The sequence below is a fragment of the Hemiscyllium ocellatum genome, chromosome 1, assembly GCF_020745735.1.
Source record: "Hemiscyllium ocellatum isolate sHemOce1 chromosome 1, sHemOce1.pat.X.cur, whole genome shotgun sequence".
Taxonomy (NCBI): Eukaryota; Metazoa; Chordata; class Chondrichthyes; order Orectolobiformes; family Hemiscylliidae; genus Hemiscyllium; species Hemiscyllium ocellatum.
The window spans coordinates 97,824,884-97,841,682 of record NC_083401.1 but is presented as its reverse complement, the minus strand read 5'-3'; the positions used below and the strand labels follow the sequence as shown (position 1 = coordinate 97,841,682).

Sequence of the window (16,799 nt, the reverse complement as noted above, 5' to 3'; positions counted from 1 at the left end):
ACAGCAGTCTAGGTTTGTTCAATATATTGTTTCAGTTGCATGACACTATTCATTTGCGATAAATTTAGTGTCTTATGATCCTGCTCCACAGCTACCTGAAGTAGTAGCAGAGTTCTGAAAGCTAGTACTTACAAATAAACCTGTTGGACTATAATCTGGGGTTGTGTGATTTTTAACTTTGTTCATCCCAGTCCATCACCTTCACATCATATGGGATTGTGGGGACAGAGTAGTGTTTGGCACTGGAAACAGGATGCTCATCTGAGAGGATGAGCATCCTGTAAATCTTTACAGGATTTTATTCATTCTTTATGATTCTAAACCATGATCCTTAATTCTAGATTCTCGCCCAAAAAGACATCTTTCCCACATCTACCCTGTCAAGAACCCCTCTTAAATATCTTACTCTTCCAAACTTCATGGATACAAGCCTAATCTGTCCAAACATTCCTCAGATTCAAAAACACCAGCAACAGTTCTCCTTCAAGATTGTCCGCTCCACGCTTGCAGCAATGCGCCGGCACCTAACCTCTCTACAGTCAGCCCTGCCTCAGCTGAGGGCCAGACTCTCTCAGAATTGCAAAGGACCCACTCTATACTACATCCTCAGGAGAATTCATACTCTCGACAAACAGTATTTCAACTCCATCTCAAACATCAAAAACTCTAAGTACAACAAACTTTTATTTACCCACCTCCATAACCAGCGCTCCTCAAACAATCCAGAAGATTCCCCCGGCCTCTGGAACTGCTTGGATGCCATTAGCCATGCAACTGGTGCAGCTGCCACCCCCACGCTGATTGATGATGTCACTTCTGCCCTCATCATGGCCACTCCCACAACCATTTCCACCCCTCACAATTCCTCATGCGTCACATGTGACATCACTTCCGCCCCCACATCATCACTGATGTCATACGCTCAGTGACTTCCGCCATCCCTACTGCCGTGTCTGCCACCACATCCGCCCCCACCAATGCCACTCACTTGGATTCTGCTGACACGCCCCCCACATATCCCACTGTCACCATTCCCAGCCCCCAGAACCCTGAGGGGAATACCACCTCTTCTCATGACTCCACCCCCATTACCCCCACCATCACACCCCTCCAGTTACTGGCTCCGCCCCCACTCCCAGCTCCACACCCACACCAGATACCAGCTCCCAGCCCTGCAGCAAAGGACTCACCTTCATCCCCCTCCGTCCACACATCAATGAATTTAATACATGCCGTGACGTCGAACACTTCTCCCGCCGCCTCCGCCTCCGAGGTTACTTTCACAATCAGGATTCCCGCCCACCTTCCGAGGATCCCTTCGCCCACCTCCAACACACTGCATCCACCTGGACACCCCGCGCTGGCCTATTACCTGCCCTCGACCTCTTCATTTCCAACTGCCGCCGGGACATTAACCGCATCAACCTGTATCCTCCTCCCCCACTCCAACCTCTCACCCTTACAACGCGCAGTCCGCCAATATCTCTGCTCCAATCCCAACCTCACCATCAAGCCAGCAGATAAAGGGGGTGCATTGGTAGTTTGGAGCACTGACCTCTATACCGCTGAAGCCAAACGTCAACTCGAGAACACCTCTTCCTACTGCCCCTTGACTATGACCCCACCCCCCCATCACCAAACCATCATCTCCCAGACCATACAGAACCTCATCACCTCAGGAGATCTCCCACCCACAGCTTCCAACCTCATAGTCCGGGAACCCCGCACTGCCTGGTTCTACCTCCTTCCCAAGATCCACAAGCCTGACCATCCTGGCCGACCCATTGTCTCAGCATGCTCCTGCCCCACTGAACTCATCTCTACCTACCTCGAGACTGTCCTATCCCCCCAGTCCAGGAACCCCCACATACATTCGAGACACCACCCACGCCCTCCATCTTCTCCAAGACTTACGTTTCCCCGGCCCCTAAAGCCTCATCTTCATCATGGATATCCAATCCCTCTACAGCTCCATCCGCCATGACCAGGGCCTCCAAGCCCTCCGTTTTTTTCCTCTCTCGACGTCCCCAACAGTACCCTTCCACCGACACTTTAATTCGTTTGACCGAACTGGTCCTCACCTTTAACAATTTCTTCTTTGAATCCTCCCACTTCCTCCAGACCAAAGGGGTAGCCAAGGGCACACGGATGGGCCCCAGCTATGCCTGCCTCTTTGTAGAACAGTCGATCTTCCGTAATTACAGTGGGCGGCACGGTGGCACAGTGGTTAGCACTGCTGCCTCACAGCGGCAGAGACCCGGATTCAATTCCTGACTCAGGCGACTGACTGTATGGAGTTTGCACATTCTCCCCGTGTCTGCGTGGGTTTCCTCTGGGTGCTTCGGTTTCCTCCCACAGTCCAAAGATGTGCAGGTTAGGTGAATTGGCCATGCTAAATTGCCCGTAGTGTTAGGTAAAAGGGTAAACGTAGGGGAATGGGTGGGTTGCGCTTCGGCGGATCGGTGTGGACTTGTTGGGCCGAAGGGCCTGTTTCCACACTGTAAGTAATCTAATCTAATCTAATCTAATCTACACCGGCACCACTCCCCACCTCTTCCTCGGCTACATTGATGACTGCATGGGCGCCACCTCGTGCTCCCGCGAGGAGCTTGAGCAATTCATCAACTTCAACACATTCCACCCTGACCTTAAATTTACCTGGACCATCTCTGACACCTCCCTCTCCTTCCTGGATCTCTCCATCTCCATTAATGACGACTGACTTGACACTGACATTTTTTAAAAACTCACCGACTCCCACAGCTACCTGGATTACACCTCTTCCCACCCTACCTCTTGCAAAAATGCCATCCTGTATTTCCAATTCCTCTGCCTCTGCCGTTTCTGCTCCCAGGAGGACCAGTTCCACCACAGAACACACCAGATGGCCTCTTTCTTTAGAGACCGCAATTTCCCTTCCCACGTGGTTAAAGATGAACTCCAATGCATCTCGTCCACATCCCACACCTCCACCCTCAGACCCCACCCCACCAACTGTAACAAGTACAGAACGCCCCGGTGCTCACCTTCCACCCTACCAACCTTCGCATAAACCAAATCATCCGCCGACATTTCCACCACCTCCAAGAAGACCCCACCACCAGGAATATATTTCCCTCCCAACCCCTTTCCGCCTTCCGCAAAGACCGTTCCCTCCGTGACTACCTGGTCAGGTCCACGGCTCCCTACAACCCACCCTCCCATCCTGGCACTTTCCCCTGCCACCGCAGGAACTGCAAAACCTGTGCCCACACCTCTTCCCTCACGTCCATCCAAGGCCCTAACGGAGCCTTCCACATCCAAAGTTTTACCTGCACGTCCACTAATATCATTTATTGTATCCGTTGCTCCAGATGCGGTCTCCTCTACATTGGGGAGACTGGGCACCTCCTAGCAGAGTGCTTTAGGGAACATCTCCAGGACACCCGCACCAATCAACCACACCGCCCTGTGGCCCAACATTTTAACTCACCCTCCCACTCTGCCGCCAACATGGAGGTCCTGGGCCTCCTTCACTGCCTCTCCCGCACCACCAGACGCCTGGAGGAAGAACGCCTCATCTTCCGCCTCGGAACACTTCAACCCCAGGGTATCAATGTGGACTTCACCAGTTTCCTCATTTCCCCTTCCCCCACCTCACCCTAATTCCAAACTTCCAGCTCAGCACTGTCCCCATGACTTGTTCTACCTGCCTATTTTCTTTTCCACCTATCCACTTCATCCTCCTCTCTGACCTATCACCTTCATCCCATCCCCCACTCACCTATTGTACTCTATGCTACTTTCTCCCCACCCCCACCCTCCTCTCATTTATCTCTCCACCCTTCAGGCACTCTGCCTGTATTCCTGATGAAGGGCTTTTGCCCGAAACGTCGATTTTACTGCTCTTTGGATGCTGCCTGAACTGCTGTGCTCTTCCAGCACCACTAATCCAGAATCTGGTTTCCAGCATCTGCAGTCATTGGTTTTACCTCATAAAATAACCTGCCATTCCAGGTATTAATCCAGTAAACCTTCTCTGTATTGTTTCCACTGCATTTATATTGTTCACTAAATAAGGAGAACAATGTACTCCAGATGTGGTCTCACCAAGGCCCAGTATAACCGAACTATAACCTCCCTACCTTTGGACTCAATTCGCCTTTCAATACACAATAACATTCAATTAGCTTTACGAATTACTTGTTGCCTTCATTCTAAACTTGCTTGATTCATGTACTATACACTCAGATGCCTCTGCAAAAGCTTCCTGCCAAAATGGAAACTTCATACTTTCCTACATTATACTCTATTCTGCAGGTTTTTTGCCCACTCACATCTATTGTTATGCCTTTAGAGCGTCATGTCCTCTTTACAACTTATTATCTTTCCTGTCACTGTGTCAGTAGTAAGTTTAACAACCATAGCTCTGTCCCTTCATCTAAGTCATTTTTATTAATTGTAAATAGTTCAAGTTCTAACACTATTCCTGTGGCTCACCACTTGTTACATCTTGCCTCCCCTTCAGAGCAGAGAGGAGTAAGATGTGCTTTATTTGGATTTTCAGAATGCTTTTGACACAAGTGTCAGAGAGCAGGTTAATATGTATCATTAAAACGCTGGAATTAGGGATAGAATACTTCAGATGGATAGAAAACTGGACTGCAAGACAGGGAAACAAGTGGGAATAAGTGGCTTTTTTTTCCCCAAGTGACACGCAGTGACTAGCGGGGTATCACAGGAATCAATACTAGGACCCTAAAGATTCATCATGTATGTTAACGATTTAGATCAGGGAACTAAATTTACCATCTTCAAATTTGTACATGACACAATGTTGGATGTGAAGGATGAGGACATGCTTTGTTTTGATTTAGACTAAAAGAATGGGTGGGCAAATGCATGGCGGATATAGTATAACATTATACATGTGAGGTTATCCACTTTGAGAGCAAAAGTAGGAAGGCATATTATCTGAACGGCTATAAATTGAGGCAGGGAAATTTGTAACAAGACCTGGGTGCCCTGATACACTAGTGACGAAGATAAATGGTATATTGGCCTTTATAGTGAAAAGATTTGAGTACAGCAGCAGGGATGTCTTGCTGCAATCGCACAGAGACCTAGTGAGACTACTACTATAATATTGCATGTAGTTTTACTTACATTATCTGAGGAAGGCTGTTCTTACTAGAGGGATTGCAACAAAGGTTTATTAGACTGATGTATGAGGACAGGCTGTATCAGTAAGAGTTATATTAGTTGGAGTTCAGAAGAATGGGGTTGGGGGGGATTTCACACAAACCTACAACAGGATGAGACAGGGTAGACGCAGGAGGGATGTTGTCAATGACTGTTTGCCGTCTGAAAGGGGCGTTATGATCCCAGACGATGGTACTACTGGCAAGTCAGATTCAAGAATGAAACCTGGCTTCTTAGATTTTGTTTACTTTAACTTGGTAGTCATTCACATGAGACTGGAGTTACTTTGACAACAGAACAGAACATATCACACAAAAGGACTAAAAAAAATTATCGAGTTAAGAACACAGTTGGAAAGATCGTAAAATATGGCAAATCAAAGACTCATCCCGTTTTCCAACATTACCAGTTACACAGCCTCAAATTTGGCGATGTTACTCCTTTATATCAGATCTTTAAGTTCAAATTAATTGATTTTCTCCAGTTCATTCCTGTGAATTGTCTTAAAATAATAGTCTCTAAACGGAGAGATTAGCCTTCCTCAGTTTTTAATATCCTGCAAAATTCCAAACAAAAACTCTTCATTTGGAAGTTTCACAAAACTGCTTTATTTAAAAAAGAAGAGTTAACTGTGCTTTCCCTGAGGCAAAAGCAGAAATTGCTAGAAAAACGCAGCAGCTCTGGCAGCATCTATGGAGAGAATGCAGAGGTAATGTTTAGGGTCTCGTGACCCCACTTCTGAAGAAGGGACACTGGACTTGAAATATTAACTCTGCTTTCTCTTTACAGATGCTTCCAGACCTTAGTTTTTCCAGCAATGTTTGTTTTGTTTCTGATTTCCAATATTCACAATTTTTTGGGGGGGGTTTTTGATTTATGCTTTCCCCGAATTGCCCTAGGATGCCTTCTAAGATATAAATCACTTTTTTTTTAACCTCACTCAGGTCTCTTCCAAACTTCCAAAAAACTTTCTCTTTCTGAACTTTCTAAGCTAAAATCAACTTTTGATTATTTTGAACCAAAAACACGTTAATGGCCTTCAATGTTTACCCCAGCAGTCACAAACCAGGACAGCAAAATCAATTCTTCATTCACATTTCAGGGGTCCTTATTATCTGACACATTCTGAATAAGGTCACTGTTCTGGAAAGACTGTTTGACCTAGTTACTTTTAAACCCTTCAAAAAGTATCCCATAATCCCACTATTTTGAAATCTCAAATCTAAACATGATTTCTTCTGCCAATTTTTATAACATTTTGTGGTTAGCTGAATCAGTAATATGTTAATAATGTGCAATGCTTCTAAAATGTAACTAAGCTACCTCAGTTATAGTTAATTGTATCCATCATTGCCGAACTATCAACATGAGAACAACTTAATCCATACCTGTTTTGAAAAACATTGGCTATCGCCTTGAAACATCCGGCTGCTACTCGTCTTGAACCTGTATAGCATCGATCTACAGCCCAATACATTAGATTACTTTGGTCTGGATTCAACTCTAATAAAAGCATTACAGCTTCACAGCCTAACTGATGAACCTGAATGAAATGTGCAAAATACAAAGTTAATCTTAAAACAACAAGAATAAATTATTTCAAATTAATTGCTGCAGTTAACAATATGATTTTAACGTGAGAACAGATTTAAATCAATTTTACCAAGAAACAAAATTAGTATAATATTAGAAGGTCTTCAAAACAGGAGATGACTAGCTCAGTTGGCTACATAGTTGGTTTGTGATGCAGAATAGTGCAAGTTTCATTCCTGCACTGGTTAAAATCACCACGAAGATCCTGTCTTCTCAATCTGGCCACTTATAACAGACATGATGACTTCAAGTTAAACTTATCACTCAATGTCTCTTTCTAATCAGAGATTATAATAACAGCTCTATGGTTTTCTTGGACTATGACGACTTTACTTACATCAGAATAATGTTGCGAAGGCTGCTATTTTATGTGTTATGCTTTCAAAACACAAAGCCTTCATTCAAGTATATTTTTTAAAACTACTGCTCAAATTACTTTTATACCTGTGACTTTTTGTGTACAGTTATGATTTATTATTCCAGATATTTCTTACCTTTTTTTCTTGGGAATCCAGGATGTTATCCAACCACTTGTACAGATAACCATCTGATGACAAACCTACATTATCAGACACAGGCCCACAACATAACACAGCTGACATAGCCTATGGTGAAAAGGAACAAGATTGATATATAAGCCTTCAGAAAATAATTATGACAATTATCATATGCCAAATCAACAGATTTAATAATAACAATGTTACATTTAGAACAATGTTTGGCATTGGATTATTATTGGTAAAACCTACGGCTCATTCTTATATCAAATATATAAAGGTATTAGTAAAGTCAACTGGCAACACTTATTTGTACCTATCCATAATGCTTATCGCAAAAATCCAATTATTCACCCCCACCTTTCCAAACATGAAGCTCAACTCTTCAACGATGACTATAAATACATATCAACTTAAGCATCAACTTGCATCAAAACTGTAAAAATTTACAATACCTGTTAAAATCAGCACTGATATACAAATTATATGATTGTACATAATTATCACTAAACTTCTTTGACTATTACACAAGGTAGCAATTTCCATGCAAGTCTATGAAAAATACGAAACAGGTGGCTGGAGGAACTGGGACTTGCTGTGCACCAAGAGCAACATGTTCTGGACAGGGATTGCACTTTAACTGCATTGATTTGATTTAGATTGATTTATTGCTGTCACATGAACTGAGACAGTGAAAAAGTGTTTTGTTTGCTATACAGGCAAATCATAACATACAAAGTGCATCAGTAGCAGCACAGAGTGCAGAATACAGTGTGACAGCTGCAGAGAAGGTGTAGGGAGAGAGCGCAGTATTAACATTTGAGAGGTCCAATCAAAAGTCTGATAACAGCAGGGAAGCAGCTATTCTTGAATCTGTTTGTACGTATTCAAACTTTTATATCTTCTATCCGATGGAAGATGGTGGAACAGTATATGACCAGGGTGAGAGGTGTCTACGATTATACTGCTTACTTTCCTGAGGCATCAGGCAGCATAGATGAAGTTAAGGCGGCACAGTGGCTCAGTGATTAGCACTGCTGCCTCGCAGCACCGGTGATCTGGGTTCGATTCCAGCCTCAGGTGACTGACTGTGGGGTTTGCACATTTTCCCCGTGTCTGCATAGGCTTCCTCTGGGTGCTCTGGTTTCCTCCCACAGTCACAAAGATGTGTGGGCCAGGTGAATTGGCCATGCTAAATTGCCCATAGTGATAGGTGCATTAGTAGGGAGTAGGTGAAAGGGTCTGGGTGGGTTGCTCTTCGGAAGGTCAGTGTGGACTTGTTGGGCCGAAGGGCCTACTTTCGCACCGCAGGGAATCTAATCAATGGATGGAAGGTTGATTTGGGAGATCGACTGGGCTGTGCTCACAACTCTCTATCGTTGGTCACTGATTTCAAGAAGCAGAATGGAGGGTATGCCTGTCTGGCATCAATGGTGCTGAGTGGAGATGGTTGAGAGCGTCAAATACCTGGGAGTGATGATTACCAATCTGTCCTGGACCACCCACACTGACAGAATGGTCAGGAAAGCACAAAAATGTCTCTACTTCCTCAACAGGTGAAAGGAAACTCAGCACATCCACAAAGACTCCTACCAATTTTTATAGATGCACCATAGAAAGCATCCTATCCAGATGCATCACAGTGTGGTATGGCAACTACTTTTCCCTTTGGAGGTTAAATAGTGCTGTGGTAGAGGTTTTTAAACAATGTGACAGGGGAATGGGAATCAGAATAAAACATCAGAGATAATAGAAACAATGCAGACAACTGGGAAAGTCAAATAGGGAGAAACTGAAAAAGCTAGCATTCCCTTCCATAAAGCAAACAGGTTTAAGAAAAGATTTAAAAGTTCTCAAACATCTTGAATGGTTTTGAGGTTTAAATAAAGAAACTGTTTCTGGTGGACCAAGTATCAAGAATAAGAGGATAGGTATTTTTGATTGGCATAAGAACTGGAGGAAGAGATCCACCTTTTTTTAAAACGGAGAGTGTTCTTATGATCTGGAATGCACTACTTAAATTTCCATCTACAATGAAGGAAAAAATCTACCATGGAACCAGAGTGTTGTTGGCAAAGCTAGCATCCCTAATTGCCCTTGAACTGAATGACTGGTGAGGGCAATTTAGAGGACAGTTACAAGTCACTCACATTGCTGTGTATTTGGAGTTAAGTAATAACATTTGCCTTCTCAAAAGGCATTAGGGAACCAGATGGATCTTTATCAATCAACAACTGCGTCACGGTCACCATGAGACTAGTTTTATTATTTGAATTCTAGATTTATTAATTGAATTCAAATATATCAGCTGCCATGATGGACTTTGATTCATGTGCCCAAATAATTATGGCATTTAAGATGTGTTTCCAGACACATCTTTAAATGAAAGGAGGGTTTCTGTCTTTGCTACCTTTTCTGGCAGACAGTTCCAAACCAATACTATCATCTCGGCGAGAAATGCCTTTTGCGTCTCGACCTACAATCTTTCTACCAATTCCTTTAAATCTATATCCTCGAAACACTAACCTCTCCATTAAATAGGCTCTTTCTATGCATTCTATCCAGGTCATTCTATCCTCTCACTTCTGTAAAACTCAATCTGTAGACTCCTCTGTTTCAAGGGGAAGAATCCCAGATTATCCATTTTTTTTTCACTGTTGCATTTTTTCACTCGTTATCTCACTTGTACAACCACATGCTGTGACCAGATGTACACACAGTATCCAAGTTGTGGCCTAATTGATGATTTATACAATTCCAGCATAACCTCCATGGACTTATATCCTATACTTCAGCTAATAAAGATCAGGATCCCACAAGCTTCTTAACCACCTTAAATGATCCATCCTGCTACCTTCAGGGATCTATGGACATGCAGCCCAAGGTACCTCACTTACTCTGTACCCCTCCATATTATCACTCTTATTGTGTATTCCTTTGCCTTGTTTGACCTTCCTAAATGCATTACGTCACACTACTCGGTGTTAAATTCCATTTGGCACTTGATGCCTACTTAACCAATCCATTGATAGCTTTCTGCACTGTGTAGCTATCTTCTTCAATATTAGCTATGCAGGAAACGTTTTCAGGCAAAGTTCTTGATTGTGCACCCCATAATTTACATCCAAAATGTTAACGTCTGCAACAAAAAGAAAGGGGGACCTGCAGAGCCCCACTGGAAACAGCCTTCTAATAAAAAAAGTCCATCAACAAATACTTTTTGATTGATATCATTGTACTGTAAATAATGTGCACATACAGTTTCATACAGTGCCAGTCAATGATGCTCATACAATAGAACCAAATAATTGCTTTTCTTCCACTGGTACAAAATTAAATTTGACCTTGCATCCAGAAAACATTAATCAATAATATTTGCCACATGACAGGACACAACTAGTAGGACACAACATAACACTATCACATATAGAATTAGATTTCATAAAATTCTTGGGATATTGTCACAATGAATGAGAAGATCAGTGCTTATACCTTTAATGCAGAATACTGATGCCGGTTAATTTGCATGTTCCTGTCACTGTATCTATCCAGAGGAGTAAACATTATGCTAAATGGGCCAGCCCAGTGACTGAACAACATAAATAGACTGTGGCGTAAACTCTGCTGTGGAAAGATAGCCCTCCGTTGGTGAACTGTAAGGAAAGGCAAACAAGACAAAATGAGTTTCAAAATGTTTTTAATTAGATTAAGCCCTGTAGATTTTATCTCCAGAAGAATTTCAACACAAGTCATTGCACAAGTGTTAGACAATGATATGAGTACTGCTCATTTTATTTGTGGGGTCAGATGGTGGGTCTAGTTAACTCAAGCATCTTGGATGAAGAGTGATCTAGAATATATTCATTTTAAAGTTGCATTACATCTCTTAGCAAAACATATATTGCAACTTTCTGAAGAAAGGTTCTAAATAAATCATAATGGATTCAAAACTTCAACTGTGTTTCTCTCCACAGACGCTGCCAGACCAGACAGCATTCTCAGGGTTTGTTACACACAACTCTGAGACTCACACAAACAATCCTTCCAGAGCACATTTGAGGACATTCAGCAATAAACATTCTGCCTTTATGATTTCAAATCTACAGAATCTTCAGACAATGTTAAGGTAAACCAGTGACAGTTTCATCACAAGCCAATTCTGTAATATATACCTTAAAATAAAGTACAGAGAGGGCAAAATAGTGCAAGATAAGAAATTGGACAATTTACTAGTCAAGACTCTGAAATGGAGTTTCTTTAAATGGGGGAATAAAGACAATACATTAAATTACCTGGATATTATATCAATTGTGGCCTTTGTTGGTGGGATCTAACCAGAAATGAATATTAAACATCAAAATATGCTCATTTTTTGCTCAATTTCCATGGTTTTCTTTTTAACTGTTTTCTATGCTATTGACTATGATCTATTTTGCAGTTGAAATTTTGCATATCACATGTTCCAGTTCATTTAGATTTTGAAAAATTCCTTCCAATCAACTACACCCAACAGTTCTCATACAAGTAAAAACTAGAAAATGATAAAGTATGCTAAGGGTAAATTACTACCAGAGAACTTAGCTCAATTAATCAGAGATCACAAACACACAGATCGGACGGAGAACTGACAAAGATTTATTTAACATACAGCAATATCATGGAAGAGACTTGATACCACAAACAGTCACTGACAAGCCGTTCAGAAGGAGACACAGCTTCTTCCCCAGACAGAGAATTTAGTGGAGTTTCATACCATTGCAACAATGAAGTGTGAGTTATGAGACAATGATGTGAGTTGTATAACAAAGAGAAATAAAGTTCATTCATTGAAAAGATTCAAGGGTCCACAATGAGTTTCTTAACTGACTCAGGAGATTCTGATCCTTGGTTGCAGGTGGTGTTAGTGGGTTTCATGCTGGTATCAATGGGTTTGTATTGTTGAGGGGGCAAACGAAGTACCTTTGGTGCCTCCTTGTCTGGGTACCATTTGTGAAGGCTGGATTCCTAGTGTGAACAGCTGTGTCCTAAGGACATCAGAGGTGCGGGGCTGTTGTGAAGTGGGAGGCTTATTATCACTTAATCAGAAGTATATTGGTCTGGGGCTGGATGATTCATGTCCAGAGGTATGCGTGATGTCTGGAGCAGCTGGTTTGGCCAATTTGAGGCATTGAAGGTAGGCTCAGTAGCTAAGTGCAGACATTTTGTGTTGTCTGTTTTGTGGCCATGTCATGAGGAGCTGGGACCCGTATTTTCTCCCACAATTACACTAAAGAAATTTAATTAAACTCGTCCAGTGTAACTGTAGAGTTAAGGCTTGACATAACATCGGACTAATAGGATTTATATTACTAGTACAATAGTAAAGTAGTTGTTAGATAAATGCACCCTAAAACTGAACTAGGTCATAATAAACTGACCTCTTTTTCTTGTAAATATTCTAAATCAATAAACACTCCTGGCCCCAATTAATTATAAGTTAGATTATGCACTTGTTAGACACATTTACACTTTCAATACATATTAGATTTTTTAAAAAATCATCACAGTAACTAAATGCTTACGGAATTATGCATACCTGGGACATTTTGAATGATATTTGCCACCAAGGCACTGAAATGGCATCGGATATCCTTTAACGTGTCAGAATCCTTGTCATTCTCAGCTTCAAGCAGCTGCCTTGTTAGATCAACATACTCCAACAAAGTGTTATTGAGGGAATGTGTTTCATTATCAAGGCCTCCACTTCCACTAGTATTTGAAAACAAACAATAGGTAAGAAAACCAAAACACAAAAAACCAAATCAACATCAAATAAAATCTATGCACTTGTTATAACAGGATATTTGCGATTAATTTATGACACGAAATTAGACTAAAATTTCAAGTAATGAACAGATAAATTGCACTTCAATTTCATTTGTTCTTTCTCAAATCAGAAACACCAATTAGAATGTTCAATAGCAGAATGGCATGTTGTCTCCAGGTCAGAATAAGATTAGCATTCCATCTCCAAAGCCGTGCACACCTTTCATGCCACAATGTGAATTGAATTTACACTATCTCCTTATTTTCAGTACAAGTTTTCCCAAACTTCCTGAAAGCCCATCAGATGTCAGAACAGAAGTAGGTCTTTTCAGCCAAACAAGTCTGCTCTGCTTTCTAATGATTTTATGGTTGATCAGAAAGTTCTCAACTCTACTTTCCTGCCTTTTCCTAAAAAATCTTCATTCCCCTACTGATAATAAATCTGTCTCAGCCTTGAACATATTTAATGACACAGCCTTAACAGCTTTCTGCAGTAAAGAATTCCACAAATTCACTATTCTGAGACAAAATTTCTCATCTGCCTTAAATAGATGACCTCTGAAATTATGCATTCTGGTCTTTGACTCTCCCACAAGGGAAATCAATCTTTCCACATCAATCCTGTCAAGACCCCAAGGAATTCCGTAGGTTTCCACAAGATTACCTCTCATTCTTTTATACAATAACGAGCATGAGCACAACTGACTCAACCTCTGATTGTAAGACAGTCTCTCCATACCCGAGATAACCCTAGTTCTTTCGACTGCCTCCAATGCCAGTACATATATAACTTTAGATAAATTGAGACAGAACATAGGAGGCAAGGCTACTGAGTCTGCGAAAGACAGTAAAATTGGTGATATAGTGGACACTGAAAAAGGTTATCTAAGAATACAACGGGATATCGAACAGCTGGGCCAAGGAGTGGCAAACGGAGTTTAATTTAAAGAGATATGAGATGTTGCATTTTGGCAAGGTCAAACTAGGGCAGTATGTACAATTAAAGGTCGGGCCCTGAGGAGCATGTACAAAGAATGAGCCTTAGAGGTTCAGGTACACAGTTCCTCGAAAGTTGCGTCACAGATAGACAGGATGACATTTGGTGTGGTTGACCTCATTGGTCAGAGCATCGAGTATAGGAGTTGGGATGTCATGTTGCGGCTGTACAAGATATTGGTGAGGCCACTCCTGGAGTACTGCATACAGTACTGGTCACCCTGTTATAGGAAGGATATCATTAAACTGGATAGAGTCCAAAAAAGATTTACAAGAAATATTACCAAGACTGGGGAGTTTGAGATATAGGGAGAAACTGGATAGGCTGGGACGTTTTTCCTTGGATCATTGGAGGCAGAGGGGTGAACTTAGAGGTTTATAAAAATCATGCGAAGCATAGCTAAGATGAAATGGCAACATGCACAACTTAAGGGGAGTGTGGAAAAAAATTTAAAATGGACCTGACGGGCAACTTTTTCCACACAAAAGGTGGTGCATATGTGGAACAAACTACCAGAAGACGTGGTAGAGATGAGAGCAATTACAACATTTAAAAGACATTTGGACAGGCACATGAATAGGAAAGGTTTAGACGGATATGGGACAAAAGCAGACAAATGGGACTAGTTTGGTTTAGGAAACCTGTTGCGACATGGATGAGCTGGATTGAAGGGTTTGTTTCTATGCTGTCTGACTCTCTGACTCATATGTAGACTTGAGGATCCTAAAAGAGGTCCAAAACGGTTAACAGTATTCCAGATATGGTCCGACTAACACCTTGTACAGTTTTAGAAAAGCTTCTCTACTTTTACACTCCATTGAAATAAAGGCCAACATTCTACTTGCCTTCCATATCACCTGAGTGTGAATGCTAAACTTGTGAGATTAATAAACGAGTATTCCCAAATCTGTAGCATTTTGCAGTCTTCCTCACTTAAATAATATTCAACTCCTGCCAAGGTGCCTAACTTTACAATTGTCCACATTATATTCAATCTGACAAGGTTTTGTCCAGTTGCTTAACCTGTCTACATCCCTCTATAGATTGCTCATGTCATTCTTATCATTTACCGTCTCATCAATTTTTGGGTCGTCAGCAAACTTGGTGACATTACATTCACTTTCCTCATCCAAGTCATGAATATTTTTTGTAAATAATTGCGGCCCCAGCACTGATCCATCTGATACTCGACTATTTACAGCTGGCCATCCTAAAAGTACTTTCCTAACCCAACTCTGACTTCTACTGATTAGCCCCAAACCTTTAACCATGCTAAAATAATACCTCCAACACCATGGACTTTTATTTTTAAGTTCATAACTTTTCAGTTGCAATTCGTTGAGAGTTGAAACCTAATTTCATGTTTGTTATTTACCTGTGACTAATTACACCAGCATCTGCTAGTAGCTCAAAGATCCTCACGAGTTGTACCCGCAAAATATCTCGACGCCTGCGTCGTTTCATATTCTGCATTACAGATGCAAATATCACTTATTTCCTGCATTTTGAATTTCCACAATGCATCCAAACTGATAAAAATCAAACCACTTAAGTAACAATTGCAAATACAAATTATAGTAATTGTGTAAATATAGCCATTAAATTTCCAAAGTTGCAGATAGTATAGCTAGTCAAATTATTATATTAATGATACCATACAAAAGCACATTTTAAACCATTTGCATATAAACAATACTTAGCAGCTTTCAAAATATATCAATATCATATAATCTTGAAGAAATGGTGTCTCTAAATTTTCAAATTATTGGAATTAGCAATTGACAAATCAAACATTTGGCTGTACAGTAGTTTACTATTGTTTTTCACTAGCTTATTTCTGATTGCACAGCCACACTTCAGCTCTCATGGGCTGGGTTTGGTTACAAAATACCATACATGTTGATGAAACAATAAAACATAACCGTTCCCATACAAAAGCAAAGTCAAATATGTGGAATCACTGAAAAGTGGCAAATACTACATGCTCCAAAATCTCCAAATATAATGAGTGACCCATAATCTTTCACTGAAATAATGAATGGAGCTGCAAAGTTCTTCCATGATGCCATATATTAAGATGGGTCTACAGTTTAGCATTTCCTTTGTGTACAAAAGGAACGTCTTTTAAACTACAGCTGTCAATTGTATTGAGTAAATATAAATAAAACAAGAATTATATAATAAAACAAAAGATTGTGGAAGAAGGGTATTTTCTGGCTGGAGGTCTGTGACTCGTGGTGTTCTGCAGCGATCTGTACGGGGACTTCTGCTGTTTGTGATATACATAAACAACTTGGATGAAAACATAAATGCGTGGGTTAGTAAACTTGCAGACAATACAAAGATCGGTAGAAGGTTCTCAAAGGATACAGCCAGATATAAATCAGTTGCAGATATGGGCAGAGAAATGGCAGAGTTAATCCGGACAAGTGTGAGGTGCTGCACTTTGGGAGGTCAAATGTTAAGGAAAAGTATTGAGTTAATGGCAGGACCGTGAACAGCCTTGATGTACAGAGGGATCTTGGGGTTCAATCCACAGCTCCCTGAAAGTGGCCACGTAAGTAGATAGGGTACTAAAGAAGGCATTTGGCATTCTTGTCTTTACTGGTCCAGGAATGGAGTACGAAAGTCAGGATGTCATGTTGCAGCTTTATAAGACTTGAGTTAGGCCACACATACAGTATTGCATTCAATTCTGGTCACCACTTTACAGAAAGGATGTGGTG

General features: G+C 41.3%; 1 protein-coding gene across 8 annotated transcripts in view; it reads right to left on the bottom strand.

Moving 5' to 3' along the window:
- fryl (furry homolog, like) overlaps positions 1-16,799 on the bottom strand; it is a 462,166-nt gene that overhangs the window by 157,128 nt on the left and 288,239 nt on the right. For all 8 annotated transcript variants that reach the window (XM_060824340.1, XM_060824357.1, XM_060824348.1 and 5 more), the window contains 5 exons: positions 15,449-15,540; positions 12,847-13,019; positions 10,764-10,924; positions 7,269-7,379; positions 6,570-6,724 (listed from right to left, as the gene is read on the bottom strand). In XM_060824340.1, coding sequence (XP_060680323.1) covers positions 6,570-6,724; positions 7,269-7,379; positions 10,764-10,924; positions 12,847-13,019; positions 15,449-15,540 — 692 coding nt within the window. The remainder of the gene's footprint in view (positions 1-6,569; positions 6,725-7,268; positions 7,380-10,763; positions 10,925-12,846; positions 13,020-15,448; positions 15,541-16,799) is intronic.